General features: G+C 42.3%; 1 protein-coding gene across 1 annotated transcript in view; it reads left to right on the plus strand.

The window, feature by feature from the left end:
- The window catches only part of snd1 (staphylococcal nuclease and tudor domain containing 1), a 180,094-nt gene that overhangs the window by 14,928 nt on the left and 141,906 nt on the right, over nucleotides 1-23,260 (plus strand). Inside the window, exons 10-11 of the mRNA XM_079656361.1 lie at nucleotides 5,412-5,516; nucleotides 15,683-15,784. Coding sequence (XP_079512487.1) covers nucleotides 5,412-5,516; nucleotides 15,683-15,784 — 207 coding nt within the window. The remainder of the gene's footprint in view (nucleotides 1-5,411; nucleotides 5,517-15,682; nucleotides 15,785-23,260) is intronic.

Here is a 23,260-nt window from a genome sequence, read left to right on the forward strand (position 1 = left end):
AGGATAAATGGATTGCACTATTTAATACATTTTAAGCATAATTTCTCAATTATCGGGATAGTTTTATACATTTAAATAATTTTGGCCAGACATAATTGTGACATTAATTTAATATATCATCCCATGCCTTTTATAACACAGCTTGAAAATCTGTTTCTTTGAATCGAGCATCGTGGCGTCAACATTTTTTAGTTAAAAGTGTCCAGATGACGGTTGTGATGGAACCCGGGTGCTGACCCTGCATCAGCTCGAGCCACTTTAAAGCTAAGACCATATTGGACAGGCTAAGGTTACTCAGGCTGTCATTGCCCCTCCATACTGGTCCTCATGACATTTGTCGGCACCTACTACTGCAATGCACCGACTCTCCCAGGGACACATCTATCAGTCAATCCCATCATCATACACTCCTCTCCTCTTCTCGTCCACTCTCCTTTTCACTTCTTATTATCTGAGTGATGGATAGAGTGGAGAGGCAGAGCAGGTCCAATCCCCACAAGTCGATCCCACTGACGCATCCTCCTCTATGACTGTCTGGTCTCTCTCTCTCTCTCCTCCCACCTCTACCGGGACTGGAGATGTAGGCCATGCCCCAATAGTCTTCCTCTCTTTTCCCTTCCCCTTCCTTACCCTCCTCTCCCCTGAGTGGCCATCGACCTGTGAGGTGATGGATAAAAGGTGACGTGGTGTGAACCCCTTCACCAGCCTCTCATCACCGGCTCCTCACGAGCACTGCCACTGTTGCTTTCAGGCCAACCACATCACAAACTAGTGGTGTTTGAGGATTAAATGACAAGTAGCAGTAGTTGGCTTTTTTGGGAAGCAGTTGTCAAATATTGTTCTACCTACTGTATCTACAGTAGGGTCATTTTTGTTGCACAACTTCAACACGACATCACAGGTCGATGTGTTTGTATACCTCCATGCTGGAAACATTCCAAAATGAAAGGAACATTTGGGGACTTAATCAAATATGGCAACAACTTGTACTTGGACTCAAAAATGAAGGTCGAGATCACACCTCAAAGGCAAATTATGACAATTCCACATAGATCTCTAACGGGATAAAATGATGTCCTTTTAGAGGACACATAGATGTAAACTGTAACTTGAGTAGTTGGTGGAGGCATGCAAATGTACTGATGCTTAAGAGCAACTAGAGGTCTTGTTGGATGGAAAGAGAAGAGTACCCATAAGGGTTAAATAGAAACCAGTGACATGAGGGCCTCTTGGCTGTTATGTAGTGCATGCCCCAGTTAAAATAAATCAGACAGAATGGTTACAAGGTCAGACGGCTTCTTTGAAAAATAAAAAATAAAAGTCACTTTTTAGAGGAAGATGATGAGAAAAGAGTAAATTGGCCCGTGCCCCAGTTAATCAGTCGAGCCTTAAGGTCAGAAAGTCTCTCGAGATTATTGTCACCTTTCCCGGGAAAATGTCCTCAAGACGCACTTTAAGATCAACCCGCACCCAGGGGTTACATGCCAGCTGATCGCTAACACAACCAGTTTATTTGAAACGTGGTGACAAATCCTCTCCATTGGCACTGCAACTCCGCCATAGGTGTTGTTGCTTTTGAAGGAGATGATTTGACGGGAGTAATCAGTAAGTCTTGGCCCTGTGGTTAAAACCAACCTAATGGATTCCACTGCCACTAGCCACCATCCTCCTTTTCTCCGTGACTGATCTTGGCCACTGCAGATGTCATGTGAGCCACGGGCAGAGGGTGGCAGCAGATCCCCACCTCTCCGCTATCAGATCACAGCCGTGAGTCACACTGCCTGCTCACTCGACCCCTCATGGCAGCTACTTTGCAAATACTTTTTTCGCTATATTTTCCTATCTAGCCCCCATCTCTCCCTGCGCCTCTGTTCTCGTGATATTTGCAGAGAGATTACACTCTGGCTCGCTCCATCTTCCCGCTCCCTCCATCTCGGCGTGTTGATCCGTCCTCCCTTCGCCTCTCTCGTCTCGCCTCCTCCGGCTGATAATTAGCCAGTAAACGCTGATCCATTTTCCTCCTTCTCCTGCCACATTCTCCCCCTCTTGCTCTTTATTTACTCGGGCAAGCCACTAAATGACCTTGTTACAGTGTGAATTTGTGTAGGCTGGTGTGCATGTGCGCTCCCCCCCATGCACCTCTCCCCCCTCTCTCTGTCTCCCTCCTGCTCCCTATGTCTCCACGTCTCTCCCACTCAGCTCAGTGATTAGTATATGATGTATTTTGGCTGCTGTGGTGGGCAGCCTATTTAGCATGTGGGCTGGTCTAATTTCTGTTCCGTGGTGCTGAATTCAATGGCAGTCAGAATAAGTTTTCATAGAACAATGAATCTCCCAGAGTGGAATACACTTAGATTTGTGTCTGCCATATCACAATCTGAGACTCTGAAAGAGGATTTTCAATTGTTTTGTTTTTCTACCACACAAATGCTACGCGGTCCAATTCCTGCTCCAAACCCGGCTCAGACCTGCATCTCTCTCTTGAAGGACTTCAGCTGGAGCACAGCCTACATATGAACCAGTGTTTGAGTGATGACGAGGCCATTTAATGCACATGTGGGTGGCAACATGTGTAGGGCGATTGATTTCTCAGTCTCTTGCAAGCGGCCTACTTAAAGGCTCTGGGTCTGGATGCCTCCTCCATTTCGGTCACATTATAGCCCCAATCTGTCACAATTTACAAAAATTAAAAACAATACTTTCTCCCTTCCCAGGTATAGCCAGAGTAACACATAGCTTTGTGATTAAAAAGAATACTTGATACCAACTGAATAAAATAATAAAACAAACTAGAGAATGCAATTCCTGAAGAAATTGCTAGTGGGAATGCTTTATGCTGAAAATCTGACGCTAAACTGCTATGCTGAAATGTAATGTGTAAGAAGAAAGTGAAGAATTTAGATTGAAATGATACAAGAACACTGGGGGCTTGAATGTGTGATGAGAGAAGAAAAGAAAGTAAAAAGGCTTGGAAAGCAGCAGAATATTTGAACTGCAAACTTCTGAACTAACTTGATGGCGAATGATCTGTCGCCATGGCAACGGCATTTGTCGACACCCCATACTACGCTTAGATGCGTTGATGGCTGCATCGTTACCAAACCTGTGAAGTTTTGGGGCGTTTGGAGCAGTTTCACTGAAGTTATGAGAAAACCGTGTTTCATGGCGACCATTGTGTTGCCATGGCAACGGCATTTGAAGAAATCTCAAAACTGTCCCGTAGATGTCTTTACGGCTGGATAGCTAGTACACATGTGAAGTTTGAGCACTTTTTGAACATTTTCATAGGAGTTACAGCGACATCATGTTTTATGGCGAGGGATGCGTTTCCATGGAAACGGCTTATGGTGAGATCTCAGATTTGGCGTAGAGCTGTTGAGGCATGGACCGATGATATACAAGTGAAGATTGGGGGACGATTGGACCGTGTCGATGGGACTTACAGCCACATCGTGTTTCATTTTGAGTGGTCCGTCGCCATGGCAACGGCATTTGATGACATCCCATACTACGCTTAGATGCGTTGATGGCTGCATCGTTACCAAACCTGTGAAGTTCTGGGCTGTGTGGAGTATTTTCACTGAAGTTATGAGAAAACCGTGTTTCAAGGCGAGCATTGTGTTGCCATGGCAACGGCATTTGAAGAAATCTCAAAACTGTCCCATAGATGTCTTCACGGCTGGACTGTTTGCAAACTGCTATCTGAAGTCTGCTGCTCTGAGCATGTCAGTTGGAGTGATGACATCATCGTGTTCCATTGCACAGGTGTTTATAGTAACGAGGTTGCATTGTTCTGAATGAGAGATGAACCTCTTACATGTGAACGTTTTGTGGAAGAACAATAACAGATATCTGTGAAATTTCAAAATGTGAAGCATGTCAAGGAAGTTGAGTATCTGAAGTGTAATTTTTGTGTACTTTCGGGTTAATAATGTGGCCTTTTTGGCAGTTTAACTAAAGGTGTGCGGCTGCTGCTGTGAGGAAATATCAGCCTGAAATTACAATGGGCTTTAATGGAGGAATGTTGAACGTTTTTGTCACTTCATGCCCTCAAGAGGCACTTTGTTTAATCATTTTTGCTTAATTATTTGTCATTTTTCAAGCCACGAGATGTTTTCCTACGTTTGTAATGATAAATTATGTCTCAGGAATGTAGGGTTTGGGAATTATGGCAGTTTAAAAAAAATATATGAATGCGAATTTCAAGCTGTCCTCCACTCTAACTCTGAAATCACACCCTCTAGTTAATGTTAAAATGTGAAGAAAAACTTCTAAAACGAGGTCTGAACTATGTTTAATATCTCTAAAAGTAAGAATCAGATTTAAAAGTTTTTTTAGACGAATTATTTCAGAAAGATGTTTAACATTTTAAAGTTGGAATGAGGTTTCTGAGTGAAAGTATGAATGAACAGTTAGCAGTTGAAGTCGCATGAAGATTTGTTGAAGTCTGACGATTTCCTCCGTTGACTTCAATGTTAAAAATGTGGTGTATTATGGGATGTATCTCTGGAATTATGAAAGTTATGAATGAGAAAAGTAATAGCAATCGATTCCTGCCCGAGCTGAACGTTTTGATGTTTGAACGGAGTTTCTGCGATGTTCAATGCGGGAGGAGAAGAGGGCCAAAATAACCCGGCGGAATAATAATAAAAATATTGTCCGTAGAAGAACAGTTAGTGGGAATGCTGTTAACAGCATTCCCACTAAATGAATGCATACATTCAAATACAATACAATTCAGGAGTAGCTTTGAATATCCTTTTTCTCCTTCTTGCTATAAATTGTGGTTGCTTGAGAAATCGCATTTAAATGCCAAACCTAAAGGAGTCTGTGTCTTTGCAGTTACACTCTTAAAGGTCTCCAGAACCAAATGCTGCCCGCCAGTTGTTGTGCAGAGGGCTGTGTGACGCTCCAGCGCTCCATCTTCAACAGGATGTTTGTGTTTCTAAAGCTGTTTCTCGTGCACTCCGTCTCCCCCCTCCCCCCCTCCCGGTGCCAATCCTCTGGATAGCCAAACGTCCTCGCGCTGTCCTCCAGACCTCGCTGGCCTTCTGGGATGACTTAGCCCGCTTACTCACTCAGTCACTCAAGGATCACTCTCTCTTACCTCGCTTTCAGTGTCACCCGCTCGTGACAGCGCACGATCTGCACTGTCACTCCGCTTCCGCCTTTTTGAATAGATCTCTTCCTCTCCATTTATCCTTTACCTGCTCCTTCACTTCCCATCTTTCTTTCAGTCCGTCTGCTCACTCACTCACTAAAAATACAATGCCAGTCTCTGCATCTGTTTTAGTTTTCTCCTGAGGGATTAACATGTGTTTTGGACGCTTACATGAATTCTTAAGGTGCCCTGCCTTTTTGTCCCTTCTGTATTTATATAACTAAATCGCTCTCTTTATCTGTCCCTATAGGTGATGCAGGTGCTCAACGCTGATGCCATGGTGGTGAAGCTCAACTCTGGAGAACTCAAGACCATCCACCTGTCCAGCATTCGGCCCCCCAGAATTGAGGGAGAGGTACAAAAACACTTGTCTGTCAGTCTGCCTGTTGCTATGTGTGTGAGTGGCTACTTTAGTGTAATGCATGTGTTCATGTGAAAGTGTGGGGTCAGCCACTTCATCAGAAGCTCACAGAGACCACTCAAGCCCCTGATGTCTTGACAGAGTTGATTTATTTTCATTTAAAGTTAAACACAAGCTGTTTACATCTCTTTACGTCTCTTAATATCTATTCATCTCTTTCCCTCTCATGCCATCTTCTCTTCCCTCACACATTAGTCTCGTCTCCCCCTAAATGACCGTGGGAATCATTTTGACCACTTGGTGGCGCCCCTCTGTTGGGCCACGTGCAAACAGTGAGACAGAGACACTTGCACACACCCAGTGGTTGCAGCACTGCAGAGAGCGAGGCACATTGATTTTTTTTTTCTTCTTCCTTTCCCCTCCACACTCCCATCATTTTTCTCAGAAGCACTTCAAGACGGTGAAAACGTTCACATGCTTACATACACAGTGGAGATGTATATTAATCCACATCATTTTGCACTCACTTATGTAAAACTGCTTGTATGTAATAACGTTTGGACACAGAAGTCTACTCCCCACCTCTGATTATGTTCCCATTCTTCCAAAAACACCATGTATTCAATTTTGAAAAACATGTTTCTCGCTGATTGCTAAGAAGAAAACTTGTTAACTATTGTTAGCATTAGGCCTTACTGGTATTGAAAGGCCTAAAGTAATCATTTAACTGTCTTCATAATTCTAGGACGTGAAAGTAGCTTTATACAAATGATCTTCTTGTGACATTTCCTTCTGGGAACTCAATCATTTTGTCTATTTTGATAAAACAATGATTTACTAAATGCCCTTTATCATTAACGTCTTGCTGATCGTGATAGGGGGCTCATCAAATTGGTCTTAAATTGCTTCGGTGTGGCATTTAGAAAGTCTTAAATTTCCCTTGCCTTTAGCTGTAGGAACTTTGAAAAAGAGAAGTAATCAATTTTCATTTCTCAATTACCCTTGGTGTCTGAGTCCTCTCAAATGCTATAACTCTCTAAATAACAGACTCAAAATGTCCTAAAATGTCACTCCCATTAATTAGAAAGTTCAAAACAGTAGTGCTTGTTCTTTGTGTCAAAGAGCTCGAATAAAAGCCTCTTCTCTGTTTGTTTAACACGTCTGTCTGACACCATTCCTCTAGTCAAGTGTTTACTCTAATACCCTTTTAAGAGCAAGTCTTGCATTTCCTCGTTCAAAGAGGTTGTTGTGCTTCGGTGTAGGAAACAGCTGTAAAAGTCCAAATACGGAATGTCAACAGCACTTCTGTTTTGATTGCTTTTGTTTTTATTGACTCCCCCTTCCCGCATGTCTCTTCAGTTTATGGTGCACTCTTTGCTATCTTTTTCCTCTTTACTGTTTTCTAGGTTTTTTATACTCTAACCTCTCCCTCCCTCCCTCTCTCCCCTGGTGTCGTTACGGCCTCGCATCATTAAGAGACTGCTTTGTATCTCTCCCTCCCTCCTTCCTGCCTCCCTCCTCCCTCCACAGTCACGTCCTCCTGCTGCCCCCCCCCCCTCTGGGTGTGCAGTACAAGCCGTGGTCAGACGGTTGACCTGCACCGCTGCCCTTCCTGTGTGTTTTATCCTCCTTAGCTCTCTGCGGTTGTAACAAGCTTGTGGGCAAAAACATCTCCCTCCACTTTGTTTCCCTGCCCTTTTTCCTGTTCCTCGTATTTCATAGCTTTCCCCTTCCTACTCTTTTCTTAGATTCCCTTTTTTTTTTTTTTTCATACTGCTTTCTATATTCCCACTCTCTCCCCTCGTATTATTCCATCTTTCTGTCTCTCAGTGCCCGTCTGCTTTCTGTCTGTCGCCCTGCACCAGATGCTTCAGCAGTATGTGTTTTGTGCTTCATTACACTGGTGTATGTTACAGGGAGCCCGGGAGAGGGAGCCCAGATGTGAATGTTTGTGTCTATCGGAATTGGTGTTATATTGGCTCAGCGTTGTATCGCTATTTCTTGCTCTTCATGCATATTTAATTGCTCTTGTTTGGATGTGTGTGGGATGTTCATGTAAATAACCTGAATATGTATCAAAATCTGTCTGGGTGCCAGTTCCCTTGGCTAGCACAGTTAAATGTGCCGGCATCTGGATATGTTATTATGAGCCCTGTAACCATAATGTAACATCCATCATGGACTTGGAAGATCATGTTCACATTGACTTTGTTATTGGTAACACTTTAATCTAGCTTTTTCACTGGTGCATTATTAACATAGTATCAAGCTAAAAGGGAAATGCAAATCTAATACTGCAGTGAAATCATGTCATCAAAAGTACTCGTGCTTTTCTCATTTAATTAGGACATGTTAAACAATCAAGTCATACCCAGTGCTTTCTTTAAGGCAAGAGAGACCTTTTTGAGACTGCAAGAGGACATTGTTTTTCTTTTTCACTCTTTTTACTGAAATATGTTGCAGCATTTCATGTTTTGATAAGAGTTGTTTACAGTGCAGCTGCTGGTGCTGTTTGTTAGTTAGTTATTCCCGTCTGTAAAAGGCTGCCTGCTTGCCTGGATGTCTGTAATGCTGTTGGCCCAGCTTTGAGTGTTGTCGCTATGGCAGCAATACAGAGTTGTGATGGGTTTACTGCAGCTTTGATGAGCCCATGTAGTGTAAGGTAGAATAAAGGAAGCCAGCAGAGAAGCACTGAAATGTCTCTGATATATATAACTTCAGGGCTAAACCCCTCCATGTGAATCAGCAGGTTGCACAAACACATATTTCGCTCTGTAGTCTGGTTGCCAGCGCGGTGAACCTGGAAATGTTGACCCCAATACCCCAGTACTCCAAAGTTTTACGATATAAATGTATAGTACGTGTCCCCAGCACATAGAAACTGACAGATGCTAACTTGCATGTGTTGGACAATTGCACAATTTGCATAAATTGCGTTAACATTAATTAGCATTATAGCCTTCTGTAGACAATAATTAAGACATGGCTTGGCGGATTTAGACAATTTTGGATTGGTTTTGGGGGTAATTGAAGATGCAGAATCCATTTGGGACAATTCTAGGATCTAAAATGTCAGTTTGAAGTTCAGCAATTGACAATATTTGTGCTCCCGGTAGACTGATTTTGATGAATTTGGGATCGATTTTCCAAACTGCCATTGTTGATAGGGATCCCAATAGGACTCCAGGAGCTGGCGACAGGCTATTAGTCTTGAGGAGTTGTTGCTTTAACCGCAGACAAAAAGCTTAAACTTTACTCATATATTTAATGCTAGGTCCTTCCAAATGTCATACTCATCATCACACACACATACTCTTACTCTACCTTACACCTGCTTATGTTACACACACAACTACACACTAGTAAAGTCATTAAACTTAATCGCTACTTGTACAACCCATTTCAAAAACATCTTAAAAAACAGCCCGTGTTTAAAAATGAATCCCTGATTGCTTGGTCCGGACGAAGGGTCAATTTAGTCATTGTTTTATGGTCATGCATGGAATTTAATGTCCAGTTTCATTTGCCAGCTGGACTTGTGTCCGATCACTAAATTAAGCAAGTGAGCTGTTACCTTAGGCGAGCAGGGAAACCTCATTTCATGCCCTGTCTACGCTCCATTACATAGGAAGATATAGTAGTTCACATTATATTATTGGAAGCCTTTCTAATCTTTGCAACTGTTAATACTTACTGTCGGTTGAACTATTTTTAAAGGCAATGAAATGTATCGTTTAGCACCTCCAAAGTATTTGTAAAGAAGAAACACTTGCCAACCATGGCTAACAGCTGTGGAGTTATGCTGTCTCCAACAAAGAGAAACACATGGGAGAGGCACAAACTGATTTTTGAGAGGTTGTAAGCAGCGGGATGTTTCCTACCTCAGAGGTCACAGCAGGTATCTCTCAGCCACACGCTCTACACACTCTGACATCATGTTGGCTAACACTGTCACGAGCGCACTTGCTTCTTGCTTACAATGCAGCAGACAGACACGAAGACAGCGTCACGGTTTGCAGCACAGCTCACACATGCACACACACATAGGGACATGCTTGGTTAAGCTGCGTTAGCCAATGTCAGGAAGCATCTTGGAAATTGGCCTCAGCATGTGCACAAACATGGGTTTCACACACATGTGATGCATGCGTATACAGAGACACTCCAGATGTGCGCAGGCTAGCTCTGTAGCCCGTGTATGAAACAAGGCATTCTCCAGCGAGAACACAAACTCAGAAATGTGGTATTGTGACAACTGTGTGTGTGTTGCATTCTCTAGAGGTCTTTAGGGATTCTCTTGTGCCAGTTGTTATTATTATCACTGTCTCGCTGCATGCGTCTGCACTGGGTGACCCTGCATTCTGCAAGCAAGGCCATTTGTCTGCACGTGTGTGTGTGTGTGTGTGTGTGTGTGTGTCTGAGTGTGTACTGTTTGGGGGGAAGTGAGGCTATGTGGAAAAAATGTGATCGTTCCTGCCATCCTCTCCCCTTCCGCCCATCTCCTCTGCTTCCTTTAGTCCCCTAACACCAAACACACCCCCCCCCCCCCCCCTCTCTCGTGACCATACTAATTGTACTCAGACTGGCAGATTAGCGGACCAATGGCGTGTGCCTACAGTAAAACGTAGAACTTCCTCTCTTCTCATTTTGTTCCCCAGTGTTACTGCTGTGGCACCTCTTCAGATGTGAGTTATTTTGAGCTTGGGAGTTGGAGTCATTTTTTTTCTTCTACTCATCCTGTTCCCTCTTTTTCTTCAACCCCTTTTATTTGTTTTGCTCTCATGGGCAGCATGAGAAACCCAGCGTAAACACGAGTAGAGATGTCAATGCTACTCAGTGACTCACTGTAACACCCACACACTCACGATAAACGTGTTTGGATGCATTTGTGTGAGTTGCTCTAGCCTTGTCTCGAGTGTTTGTGTGTGTGTTTCTTGCATCTGTGTGCTTGTGTGGTTTAAGTAGGGTTAAGGACAGTGCTGATGGAGCACATGGAGAGGTCAACTCACTGTCCTTATGTAAGGCAACAAAATGACTGGCTCATCCCCAAGCTACTGCCCTGCCTACTCCTGGTGTGTGTGTGTGTGTGTGTGTGTGTGTGTGTGTGTGTGTGTGTGTGTGTGTGTGTGTGTGTGTGTGTGTGTGTGTGTGTGTGTGTGTGTGTGTGTGTGTGTGTGTGTGTGTGTGTGTGTGTGTGTGTGTGTGTGTGTGTGTGTGTGTGTGTGTGTGTGTGTGTGTGTGTGTGTGTGTGTGTGTGTGTGTGTGTGTGTGTGTGTGTGTGTGTGTGTGTGTGTGTGTGTGTGTGTGTGTGTGTGTGTGTGTGTGTGTGTGGTCCTCTTCTTGTCTACTGCTACTAGCTACCTTAACCCACCTGTATATCTCCCTGCGTCTTTCCCCCTCAGCTTTTCTTCTGTCTGTCTTATTTTTTACTTTCACATTTATTAGGCTTATTTTTATCCTGGAACACTGCACACTTATTAGCATTTTTGTAAATACTGCACAGGTTGGAAAAGTCTGACAAAGTATGTAGGCAGAATTTGACAATTCTCACATCTTCATAACTATGAAGTACTTCAGAGTGTGTAGATGTGTCTGGAAGGCATGTCACAAAACAAATGACTACATATTGTCAACATGAATATATATGGTTGCACAGCTGCATTTTTGAGCAGTTGCTATGCAGTAGTATGTTTTGGTTACTTGTGTTTTTACATGATAATGAATTCAATTTCAAATCTGCAATTGCAGTCGAGACATCGAGGTCTTAAACAAAGGCGGTAGAATATGGAAATAAAAAACTTGTTGTAATGCTGTTACTGTAGCACAGGAAGCTAGGAGTAAAGCAAAAAAGCCGAATGCTGTGAAATACATAATTGACTCCATGCTCAGCAAAAAGAACAATAACATCTGGGAACTAAGTGCAAGTCGGACCGGTAGGAAGATAACTAGGCAACAAAACAACATGTGGAAATACATTTGCTTTTACCAAGGCTTTATAGAATAATGGAATTTTGGTTCAATCTCAAGATCATTTTTGTGTCCAAACCCATTAGCACTTCAGAACAGAATCTGCATGCAAATGTCACCGTAGTAATAAGCTCTTTGAAGTGTAATACTTGATCAAAATGTGATAAATGATGGGGTACAGTTTGACAAAAGCCAGTCGTTAAACAGACGGTCCCATCTGCTCGCTACTCTGAAATTGTGACTTGTGGCTTCACGATTCATCCCCTCGCTTTGTTTTTTTCCCCCTCCTTCCCTCCACACTTATGTCCCCATCCTTCTAATCCCACGTCTGACCGTGTGTGCTCTCAGCGTGCCCCTATCCTGGCATAGCATGCTTTGACCTCAAGTGTGGGAGGAGAACAACACGAGAGGAGGGTCTCTCCCTTTGTGATTCACTCGTGCCTGATTGGCTGTGGCGAGGCAGATTGGTACCCAGTATCTCTCCTCACTACTGGGTGGATCATTCTTGCCTAATTGCAGGGCTGACACTGCTGGAAAAACAAGGACTTGCTTGTGGGAGGAAGCTATAGAAGGGATAAAAGATCATATTGAGGTTGCATTTGAGAGGCTTTGTCACAAGCACAAAGGTAAACACACCATATGAAATCAATTTGAACTGGTTAGTCTGTTGTGCAGTGTAAGCTGAGCACATCCCATCTGTGATATCAATAGTTACATCTATTCAGAGTTTTTTTTAGCAGCATTGCAGATACTCCAATACGGCATCACTGTCTGTCTGCAGGCCCCGTCTGACCGTCTGTCTGGGTCCAAAATTAGGAAGGCAACATATTGAATCGCAGCTTTACTCACTGCCTAACCCCCCTTTTTATTTCCAAGCCATTATTATTCATGAGTGCACAATCAGAACAGGGCCTGTCCCAGTAAATGTACCTGCACCAGGCTGGAAGCAGCTAATGATGAATTGAGTGTCTGTTTGTCATTATGGTGCTACAGGTAATTTCATTATGAAATCCCAGGTTCCCTCTATAGTCTACTGTGGGATCAGTTCCAGTCGTTTCAGTAATGACTTATTTGTATTCTGGCGTATGGACAATAATGCTGTGAATGTAAGGTCATTCGATTAGATAAATTAGATTTTGTATTGTAGTACCATAACCAGCTCTTCCTTCATGCTCTTGCTCCTGGTAGTGTCTGCCTTCTGTCTCTCTTTCTGACTTTCTCTCCCTCTCTCAGCCTCAGCCCTCTGCATCCATTCAATGTTTATGCATGCACGATTGAGTTATGTTGTTAGGCGTACAGTAGTAAATGTAAAACTGTTTGTCTGAGGCTTCTAGTGCACTGCTTAATCAAAACATAATGTCCACTCTGTCTGACACACACACACACACACACACACACACACACACACACACACACACACACACACACACACACACACACACACACACACACACACACACACACACACACACACACACACACACACACACACACACACACACACACACACACACACACAGCGGTGTCTCCAAAATATACGTAGGTTACAGACAAAATAACACACGGTTAAATGCAGATGTAAATCCAAGTTCCAATACTGTACACTCTCCCAACTCTACCGCTGCACATCAGGAGGCATGACATGCTCCTGAGTCATGATTTTACCCTTAAAGTTCCAGGAGCTGCAAAGGCTTCCAGCTGCAGCAGCAGCACCCACACATTCACAGCCCCGGCCCCTGCAGCCCTGCGACACTGTACAATCCAGCTAGCGTCATGCCTATGCAATAGTCAAAGATGATTCCTGAGCTTTAGCTGGTAATTTGGAACGAAGGGGAATTTACCCCAAATAGAACAGAACTCCCCCCGAGGGTAGAGAGAGCAAACTGTTGTTATTGGGTCACGGTTGAGACATGGCAACAACTCTCTCCTCTCTCTGTAACCTTCCTGCAACTGCACAAAAATAGTTTTAAGGACAGTGTGCACACACTTTGTCTGAGTTATTTAATAATGGTAATGTCTGGTTATATCAGTCTTGAGTGAGGTTGAAATTGACTGATATACGTGTCAATTTAGAACCTCTTTGTGTACTTTTTGTTGTGCAGTGCATTCATTCATAACTGTAGGGAAAGTGACCCTATTGGAGCTTCAACAAAAAGCACAAAAAGCCCATTGTGAAATATCGGGCAATCAATTGGCATCATTGATTCCCATGTCTGCCAATGTTTAGTTGTAATATTTCCTCTCGTGGTCTCATTTTCTTGTTGTCTGACTCTTTCACCTTGTTGTCACTCGCTCCATTTCCCCAAGACCTATTCAATGATGGAGAAATACCTATTGTCCTCCTTGTCTGCTTCTCCGCTCCTTGTGCCTAATTGGCATAGAGTATTGGCATTTACACTCTTCGCCCTCAGTGACATGGCTGCCTTTCCAGCGTGAAACAGCTTATTAGTTAAAATGATTTTTCCCTCTCCTCTTTGGCTCATTCTTTACTCTCCATCCGTTCAGGTTATCCCGTTGTTCTGACAAGTAATGGCCTCTAAAATGGAGTACTACTGTACCATGACTATTCTATGACTTTGTTTGTAAAAGCCCCTCAGGATGCAAACGCACCATCATCCCGTGTGTCTGGGAACTGTCCTAATGAATGCCATTAAGATGATATGGTCCAAAGGAAGGGTTTCATCCGGGCAGTGCCAGCTTGGTGAAAGTTATCCTCATCCCCAGCAGTGGACGGTTAAGTCCGCAGCTCAGGCACAACATGCAGGAATCCTGGCCGCCAGTGCTCCTAAAAAGGCCCTGACTTTGTAGGGATGAAAGACCCTGACAATAAGCCCCGACTGACACAAAATGGAGGACATCGGCTCTTGGCTGAGCGGTGGGGGATTTCCGCTGGCCATGTGTGAGATTAACTCACCTCCGAGGCTCCGTGCTGTGCTGACTCCGCTCGTGAAAGTGTAGAATGATGGCAGGGAAGGAGAAAGAAAAGAAAGATGGAAAGCTATTAAACGCAAAGGTTATTACATTCCTGCCAAGGTTAAAGGAACTGGCTGGTGAGTTTGGCAGCTTGCAGAGCTACTTTACCATGGCCAAATCCAGCATGCATGTTAAGACTTACTCAAAATATGAACGCTCATTTAGAAGGAAAAATCGTCATGGGACAATTGGGAATTTACGTTTGACACCGACAGAGCTTGTTGCCACCAGATTTATCTTAAACACCTTAATGCTCGAACATACAAACAAATGCTCACACACCCTGCGCTCCCCATGTGTTCCCCCCACATCCATCAGCCCAGCTGTGTGCCGCACCTGGCGGCTCTGAACAACTGGAGAGGCATTAAAAATGAATGGAAACCATTGAAAAGAGAAGAGGAATTAATCCCACCGTGTGTGTTCTCTTGGAAGAGTGTTACTCGTGTTTGTGTGGCAGATAATGATGGCGGTAATGGAGGAGTGTGGGAGGGGTAGGGCTGGCGAGCACACTGGTATTGTCATTCATAGCCTCGTTCGTCCTGTTGGCGCCTGTCGTTTATTTCCCCACTGCGTCATTGTCGTTTGCTGTATTATTATATTGTATCCCGCCCCTACAAAAACGGCACCTGTCACCGCGTGTGTGTGCGTGTGTGTGCGTGTGTGTGCGCGTGTGTGTCTTTAAACTGGGAGCAACGCAAAACCTCAGCCTCCTTTTTGAAAATGCAAATGGGATCTATTTGTGGCCCGCTCCTGTCAGAGAGTGGGTGAGCGTATTGAGGGAAGTTTTTGTCTGCAGCTGTGCCAGTGTGCGCGTGGCTACATCTGTGTATGCACGGTGTGTGTGTGTGCACATGGTGTTAGCTCGCCTTTGTGCATCACTTTAACACAAAGTGTCTTTGGCTCGGATGTTTGAATCTGTGTCCTTGGTAACAGTGTACTTTGATTCATTTTATTTGTCTGCTCTGCGGCCAGTCAGTATTGACAGCAAGAGTGTTTGAGGGAAATGTCCACATCCTCGCTGTCATAGGGCTGTGTGTGGATCTGTGTGTTTACGTCTGTATGTGTGAGGCGAGGGTTGTATTTGTGTTTTTTATGCACGCTTCCAACACTTCTGAAACTGCAGCCAAAATGTTAAGCCACGCATCTTTATGAATAATCTTTATTTTCTCTCTCTTTTTCTACTTCCACTCCCCTATTTGTCCTCTATCCTCCCCCCTCAGGAGAAGAACAAGGACAAAGACAAACGTTTCCGTCCACTCTATGACATCCCCTACATGTTCGAGGCCCGGGAGTTCCTGAGGAAGAAGATCATTGGTAAAAAGGTAAGAACCACTGACTTGAAATTGAAAACTCCCGAACACTTGTTGGCACCTCGTGTGTTTGCAACTTGATCTGCCTCTAATCAGCTTACATTGAATAAACCGAAAGAGGTATTCTCCCAGTGGCTCTACATGCACTCCGACACCCTTTCCCCCCCCGCACCAGTAGCCTCACCCACACGTTTCTGATGCCCTTAGCTAGATATCTATTTCACTCCCTCTCTGTTTGAATACCAAGTACCCTGGGTAGGTACCCTGGGCCTCGGCATTGGCCCGGGTTCACCCTTTAAACAAGCAGTGTTGATTTCCCCCTCTTGTGTCTATTGATCTAGTGAGTATGTACACCTAGAGGGCCGCTATGATTTACACACATCTGACCTAACAGAACTCAGCACTGAACTAGAGAGCACTCGGGACAAAACCACCGCCTGAACATCTTCCTTTTTTGTGTAAAATTCCAATAAGTGAACTGTGTTTAGATTGTTTGTCTGAGAGAGCTTAAGAATCTAAATGAGACGTACAGTATTGCTTAAATGGTCTAGGTACTAAGGTACTGATTTATTACCAACTCTGTCAGTCGCCAACTTCCCCTTAATCAGAAGACCTCTATTAGTCCAACAGAGGGGACATTTACATGGTTGCCGCGAAAGTGAAGAGGCAACATATGAATTAAGAGGCATGCATCAAATATTAGAGATAGAAATGACAATTTACAAAGTACCTTCCATGTGGACAACAATAAGAACCGTTACAGTATTTACAAAATAATGAGTGTAGAATGTAGTGTGATGGCAGCCAGGTAACAGAAGTGAAAGTAAAAGTATATATTGCACAGTTATTTTATTTTGTTACAGTAGCTAAGTCCCACTAAGAAATAGCAGCCAGTGAAATAATGATCATAAAGCGGTGTGTATTCTTGTATTAATATCACTCTATAAGCACAATATGCCATGTATTGTATCTTTTAAGTGTGGCTGTCTTTTCACACTGAAATGCTCTTCAGGTCCACTACAGTGGACATACTGTCAAATCAAAAATAACAATACATCTTAAAAAGTTGCAGGACTTCCTTTTACTCATACACCATATGGTGGTCTATCAGGGGGCCATGGTGGTTGTAAAGTCTGACTCTAGCAGGAATATATTATATAATTTAATATTTCAAAATAAAGTTTACCAGTGCAAACTGTTTATTTTTTTACGCTTGCGTCCTTAGTAAAGTAATTCCTACATTGTCGTCATTGAACGTACAGTGGCAGTAATGGCACAGGGAGAGCAGGCGGCATGCCTCCAGCTGTTGTCCACTGGCTGAGTTGAATGATAGATTATGTTTTGCAAATAACAAACTCAATTCTTGTCAGACTCAGAGGAAACCTATTATAATGGGGACAATTCCGGAAACGATTGGAATCTTTCTTGCATAAACATGGAAATGGTTAGTAAGCAGATTGATGGGAAACTTTCTCATATACTTACTTATTTATCTCATATATTCAATACTGTTTTGCAGCAAGTATTATATCTCAGGTTTGCACCTTAAATCTCCACAAATCAATTGTTTCTGTTGAGCTGAGAATATACAACACATGTCAGGGCTCCAAAGACATTAGATCATGGAACAAATCTTCCCATTTTACACACTCTAGCAATGGTACAAACTCTAGCAATTGTACAAAGTATAAAAGAAAAGCAAAAAAAACATTTGCAGCGTGATAAACACAAAACATGCACCCACTCAGAGCCAAAAGCCAAAAGAGTTCCTTTTGGCATTGAGTACAGGAATGAGATTCATGTCCCTGTCCCAGCCTCTCATCACACTCATTTTAATCATCCTCATTAATGCTTTTTTAATGACAGAAAATTCAGCCGTGAGCCGGCTTTTGACAAGTGAAGCGGGAATAATGATTGGGCTGTTTATTTGTGGTGTTTGTGTTGGAGGGATAATGAGTGTGTGTGCGTGTGATAGGGATATCGACTATGGCTTTTTAAAGGTGTAGAAATGCTCTCCAAAATGTTCCATTAGCATGATGATAAAACATGTTTAGCTCAGGAACACCCAGCCTTTTATCAAGCCGTATAATTAGTGTAAAGTACCATTTTGGGCTTGTTTCTAGGAGTGTATCTCTCTGCACTAAAAGAGAGCGGCTTGTGTGTGGTGGGTTTACATGCATGTAGATGGAGTATTATTAAACATAATATATGGGCGTTTAGAGCCAGAAACATGCATGTGTAGACAAACCCACTCCTGTTTAGGCCTGTCACGATAATTAATTGTGTTGGACGATACATTTTTCTGGAAATTATTGCGATAAACGATAGTATTGTCGGCACCGTTTTAAGACCATTTTAGACATAATGATAATATATAATAATAATTATAGTACATCCTTTCAAACATAACTTTTTATTGAACATTCGACATTGCAAATGAAATGTGAAATAATATTAAAATATATAAATTCATAAATAAAACAAATTAATTAAATTATAAAAAATTTATTAAATCACACTCAACCGAAACAATAAATTAAATAGAGTCAGGCTGTAAAACAGAGCTCTCTCTCTCATATATATATATATATATATATATATATATATATATATATATATATATATATATACATATATATATATATATATATATATATATATATATATATATACATATATATATATATATATATACATATATATATATATATATATATATATATATATATATATATGAGAGAGAGAGAGCTTTATAAATAAATAAATAAATAAATAAATATGAGCACACATTATCTCACAAGCAAAAAAAACTCCTTAAAACAACAGTCAAGTGTACAGTCCACTGTCAAAGACCCAGATGCCTCAACAGGCCATATCCAAATCTGTTTTTCTAAGTTTTCGAGCAAGGAACACCAACATGTTTGCATTGTCGGGCGGGGCTCTCCATCTCCAGCTGCCGTGTTTGCTCCCAGCTGGGAAAACGGAATGGGGTGGTTGTGTTTTAGGTGGTTTAAAATGCGTGGTATTGCCTGCTTTTGTCGCTACCTTTTTTAAACCAATGCGACACACCGCCCGGCTCATTCAAGTCCGTAGGTTCGCCTCGTTGATTTGGTTTGAATCCAAAATACTGCCACACCGGAGAATCGAGATGTGTAGTTAGGTTTTGTAACCAATTCCATTTCACTTTAAATTCCCCGCGAGTAAGTCACACGTTGTCTCCCGCTTGTCGCTATATTATTAATTTGGCTGCTACACTGCTGCACGTGCACGCGGAGTGTCCTGACCTGGCTGTGTGTCAGCCCCGCCCCTCACAGTGCGCCTGGCAGCCACAGCGCTCCAGGCTAAAATGCTGGTCACATCTTTATGTAAACGGCAATTTATCGAGCTCAGAAAAGTTATCGAGTCCATTTTTATTTATTGTACGATAAGTCAATTTATCGATTATCGCGACAGGCCTACTCCTGTTACCATGGCCATTAGCTGTGTACTCATGCAACCACCAATAGCATGCGTAATGGATGTTTTATCTTTTATATTACTGCTCTATACACAGACAAACTATCTAGACATCGCTCAAATCAATCTTTGCAGCTTTTATACCTGGTTTAATTTCACAGTATTGCTTGTTTAGACTCTAGGGTGTTTCAAAATCAGCTTGGCTCAAATGTCCATTTCTATTTCTCAGACGAATTGTTGTTTCAGGTGTTTATCGGAGAGGAAAGTATGCATGATTGTCTAAGTGTCAACAGGAGTTAACGTCATAAGCATGGTAAAAGTATGTGTGTATTTCCCCAGAGTGCGTCAGTGGCCCTGGTTACGGTCTGCGTTTAAATTCATCCTGGACGATGCAGGTAGGAGTGCACTCCATGACATGTCGAGAGATGGGATGAGTGAGGCCAGGGTTGCAGGTAGTGGTCCTCAGGGATCCCTCTGTCCATATGCAGAATGCTTTGAGTGCACATGGAACCTAATCAGTGTTGTAATGTGTGAAAACAAACAAACCTCTAAACAAACGGCCCATAAATGACAATCTTCTGTTATGCCTTTATCCATTCTCTACTTGGCATTTCTCTTAAGTCCCTTCTCAGTCATTAGGCTATGTATACTGTATATGTGCATTTGATAACTATTACAATTTGGTCTCCCAAGGGTGCCAGCGGTATAGCTTCCCCTTTCCTCAACCTGAAAAATCAATAACCCAACATCTCTGGAATGTTACTTTTATTGTTGCTAAGACACGAGGCCAAAGCTTCAAATGAAGCCCTTTGTAGCAGTTAATCATCTTTTTATTCAATTTCTTTTTATATCAGAGCCCTTCAAAACAGCAGATTCGTGAAGGTAGTGGCAACCTTAGCTACTTTTCCAACAAGCAAGAACTATTTTAAGAAATAATCACAGGCTCTCTATGGGTGGATGTTGTTTCGCGAGAACACTACTCAACCCCTCTGCTTTTTAATGCTAATCTACGCAACCTCGGCATACTTGTGTTGTCAAGTTGGATGCAGGTAGGTGCACAAGTGTACAGATGCCTGTTGCACTACCACTAGGAGAGGAGTTTAGTCGACCCACTTACTGTCATCCTGTCTCTGAACACTAAGCTCTGCAGAGACAGATTTGGAGCAGTAAGCATTAGAAGGAGTCTCTAAGACCACTGCTCTCCCTGAAACTCCTGAGAGCTCCTCTGTTATCTTTCTTTCTTTTTCTTCTCCGACACAAAACGAGAGATCTTACCTTAACATGGGGGTAATTGGGCCTGACCCGGTGGTTTTAGAAGGGTATGTCGGGTCTGGGTCGTGCATGATTTATTTATTTTTTGTTGAAGATTTTCATACACAGGTGTAACTGCAGATCACAAAGGTGCATCTTTGCTCAAACTGAAGGTGACCAAAGCTTACTGTCCCATCCAGTCCCAAGGTTAAGGTAACTGTTTGACCTACAGGTGTTCCCCTACACAATATATTCCATTTCAAAGCTCAGAGACTGCCTAACAGAGCAATACAATGCATGCATTGGAAACAAGCAGATTTCCCCTGACTAAAGCTTCCAGGACGTGACTAAGCATTAACTAGGAGTCTCAGTGTGCTGAGCAAAAGCTCAAAGCCCTAATGCCACCGCGCCGCTTTAGGGGAATAAAGCTACATGCCTTTCTTTTTCTATTAAACCTTCCTCTCTATAAGGAGAGTATGGTGCTTTTGATCTTTTAGAAAGCATATCTAATATCCATTTACAAAAGGCTGCCTTTCTGTATTTGATAGCTCTCTATAGCAGAAAGGAATTGGTGCAATACGTGGTCTAGTCTTAAAAAGAGGATTTTACAGGTATACTCCTACAACCATACATCATGTAGAACTCTTTTGAATTCAATGTATACTTTTCTTGCCAGCTAAAAGCTACCATAGCTTTTCACTAACTTATCTTGCACTTTTCTGTTGTTTTTTTAAATCAGTTTGATTGTTTTCGGTCTCTATGTATATTATATTGCATAGTTGGAGGAGCCTCAGACTTAAGATGTTCATTGCCATATCTACACTGTAGCTACTGGTCACATGTCAATAAAGCCTTTGAATCTTTCATTTGATTCTTAGACAGTCAAATTGAGAGGACATGTGTAGCCATCATTGAATAAATCATTTTATATTAGTGAAGGCTTCTTCTGAACTACCCTGTTAAGGAGACTACATCTGCACTGAGGCGTTTCTCTTTTTCCCTTTTTCTCACTGTCACTCTACGTCCGTCTGTTTCCCTCTCTCTCTCTCATATATATATCCCACCCCTATTGAAACGGCAGCGTTTGCATGGTGACATAATCCCAAAAAGCTCGATTTGGCTAACTTTATAAGTAGCGCTTCTTGTGCGCCCGGGTCTCATCCTCAGCAGAAAAAAAGTCCACTGCAAATGTTGCATTAAGCCACTTATCAGGGTTGAGCACATTCGGATAATCCTGCGTGCTCAAAGTGGCCCCTGTTATGCAGCTGCTTGTGTAGTACTGTCAGCGCCAGAGTTCCCCCTCTTATTGGTGGGAATGCGGTGTGTGCAATAAGGCATTTGATCTGGTGTGTATTTGAGACTTCATTCGGGGGAAAGCTTCAGGTGGAAGCAGATGCAAAGTATACCTAAGCATCGCCAGGTCCAATAGTTTAAATCCAGATGGGGCTCCCTCTCCTCTCCTTCCCTCGTTTTATCCTTACCTTGTGCTCTCCCAGTCTTGTTTTTTTCCCTTCCTGTAAAGCTAACTTCATTGAATTGTCGCAGCATGCTAAAAATACAGCAACTAAAGCCCCTCATGTCCTAAGATTTTTGTATTCAAACTCACTCTGATTGGCTGATGTCCCCTAGGCAACACCTGCATGTCTAATATTTTCAAAGGTAAGGTACAGATTCTGCTCTTTGATAACAAATTGCTCGGCACCAATATATTCATTTTTTTTGTTTTTTATTGGCAGATCACTTTAAAACATTGCAAACAATAAACCGCCTGTTGGTGAGAAAGACAAAAGGGAGCAGGTGACGGGTGCTTATTTTAGTTTGAAGAAACCTCCTACTCTTTCACCGTATTCTGTCCTGAAAGCTACTCTAGCTGATCATACTGAGCTTTGATTACTGATGTTCACGGTACAGCACAGACAGGCATACTTCTAAATCATATCATAGTTCAGCATAAGGTCTCTGGAAAGGTCTTGGCAATTAGGACCAAATTGTTGAAAATCATTTTTAGCAAGCATTGCTTTAGTAAAAACATCTGTTTATGAGAGATGTCCCGATCACCTTTTTTTGCTCCCGATCCGATTCCGATCATTTGATTTTGACAATTTGCCGATACCGATTTTTCCCGATCCGATCTTTATGCAATGCATTAAGAGAAAAAAAAAGAAAAAAAGCATTCAAGTTGTCCCTTAAGGTTATTTTATTATTTAAATTGGATATTCTATCCAACATGGATATAGCTTCTTTCTTTCACAGCAGCATTGGATCAGTTCAGTTGTGCAGCATTGGATCAAAACAAAAATAAAGCTTTCAGTACTCGTTAGCTTACTGCTACAATTAGACACTGCGCCCTGCCCACTCTGTTGCCAGATTTGAGAGAAATAAGCAACCAGGTCTATGAAAACAAGCCCCAAAGAAGCAACACATACATGATGTTGTGTAATTTGAAACCAAAACTAAGGCCTCAGGATGACTTTAAGACTTGAACATGGTCTTTTTTGTTTTGTAACATTGAATACAAAAAAAAAAAAAAAGTATTTTCAAAATCACGTGATCGGCTCCGATCCCCGATCACGTGATCGGATCGGGACATCTCTACTGTTTATTATTGCTGTAACCTTTGCATGCATACACCTTGATACATCATTTCACCATGTAGACAATGCTGTAATGTGTGTGGTATATTTACCTCAGTATTTTACTTAAGTATGGTTTTGGGGTACTTGAACTTCACTTGAGTAGTTTTATTTTATGTTACCTCATACTTCTACTCTTCTAACATTA

Source organism: Notothenia rossii (assembly GCF_949606895.1).
Source record: "Notothenia rossii genome assembly, chromosome: 10".
Taxonomy (NCBI): Eukaryota; Metazoa; Chordata; class Actinopteri; order Perciformes; family Nototheniidae; genus Notothenia; species Notothenia rossii.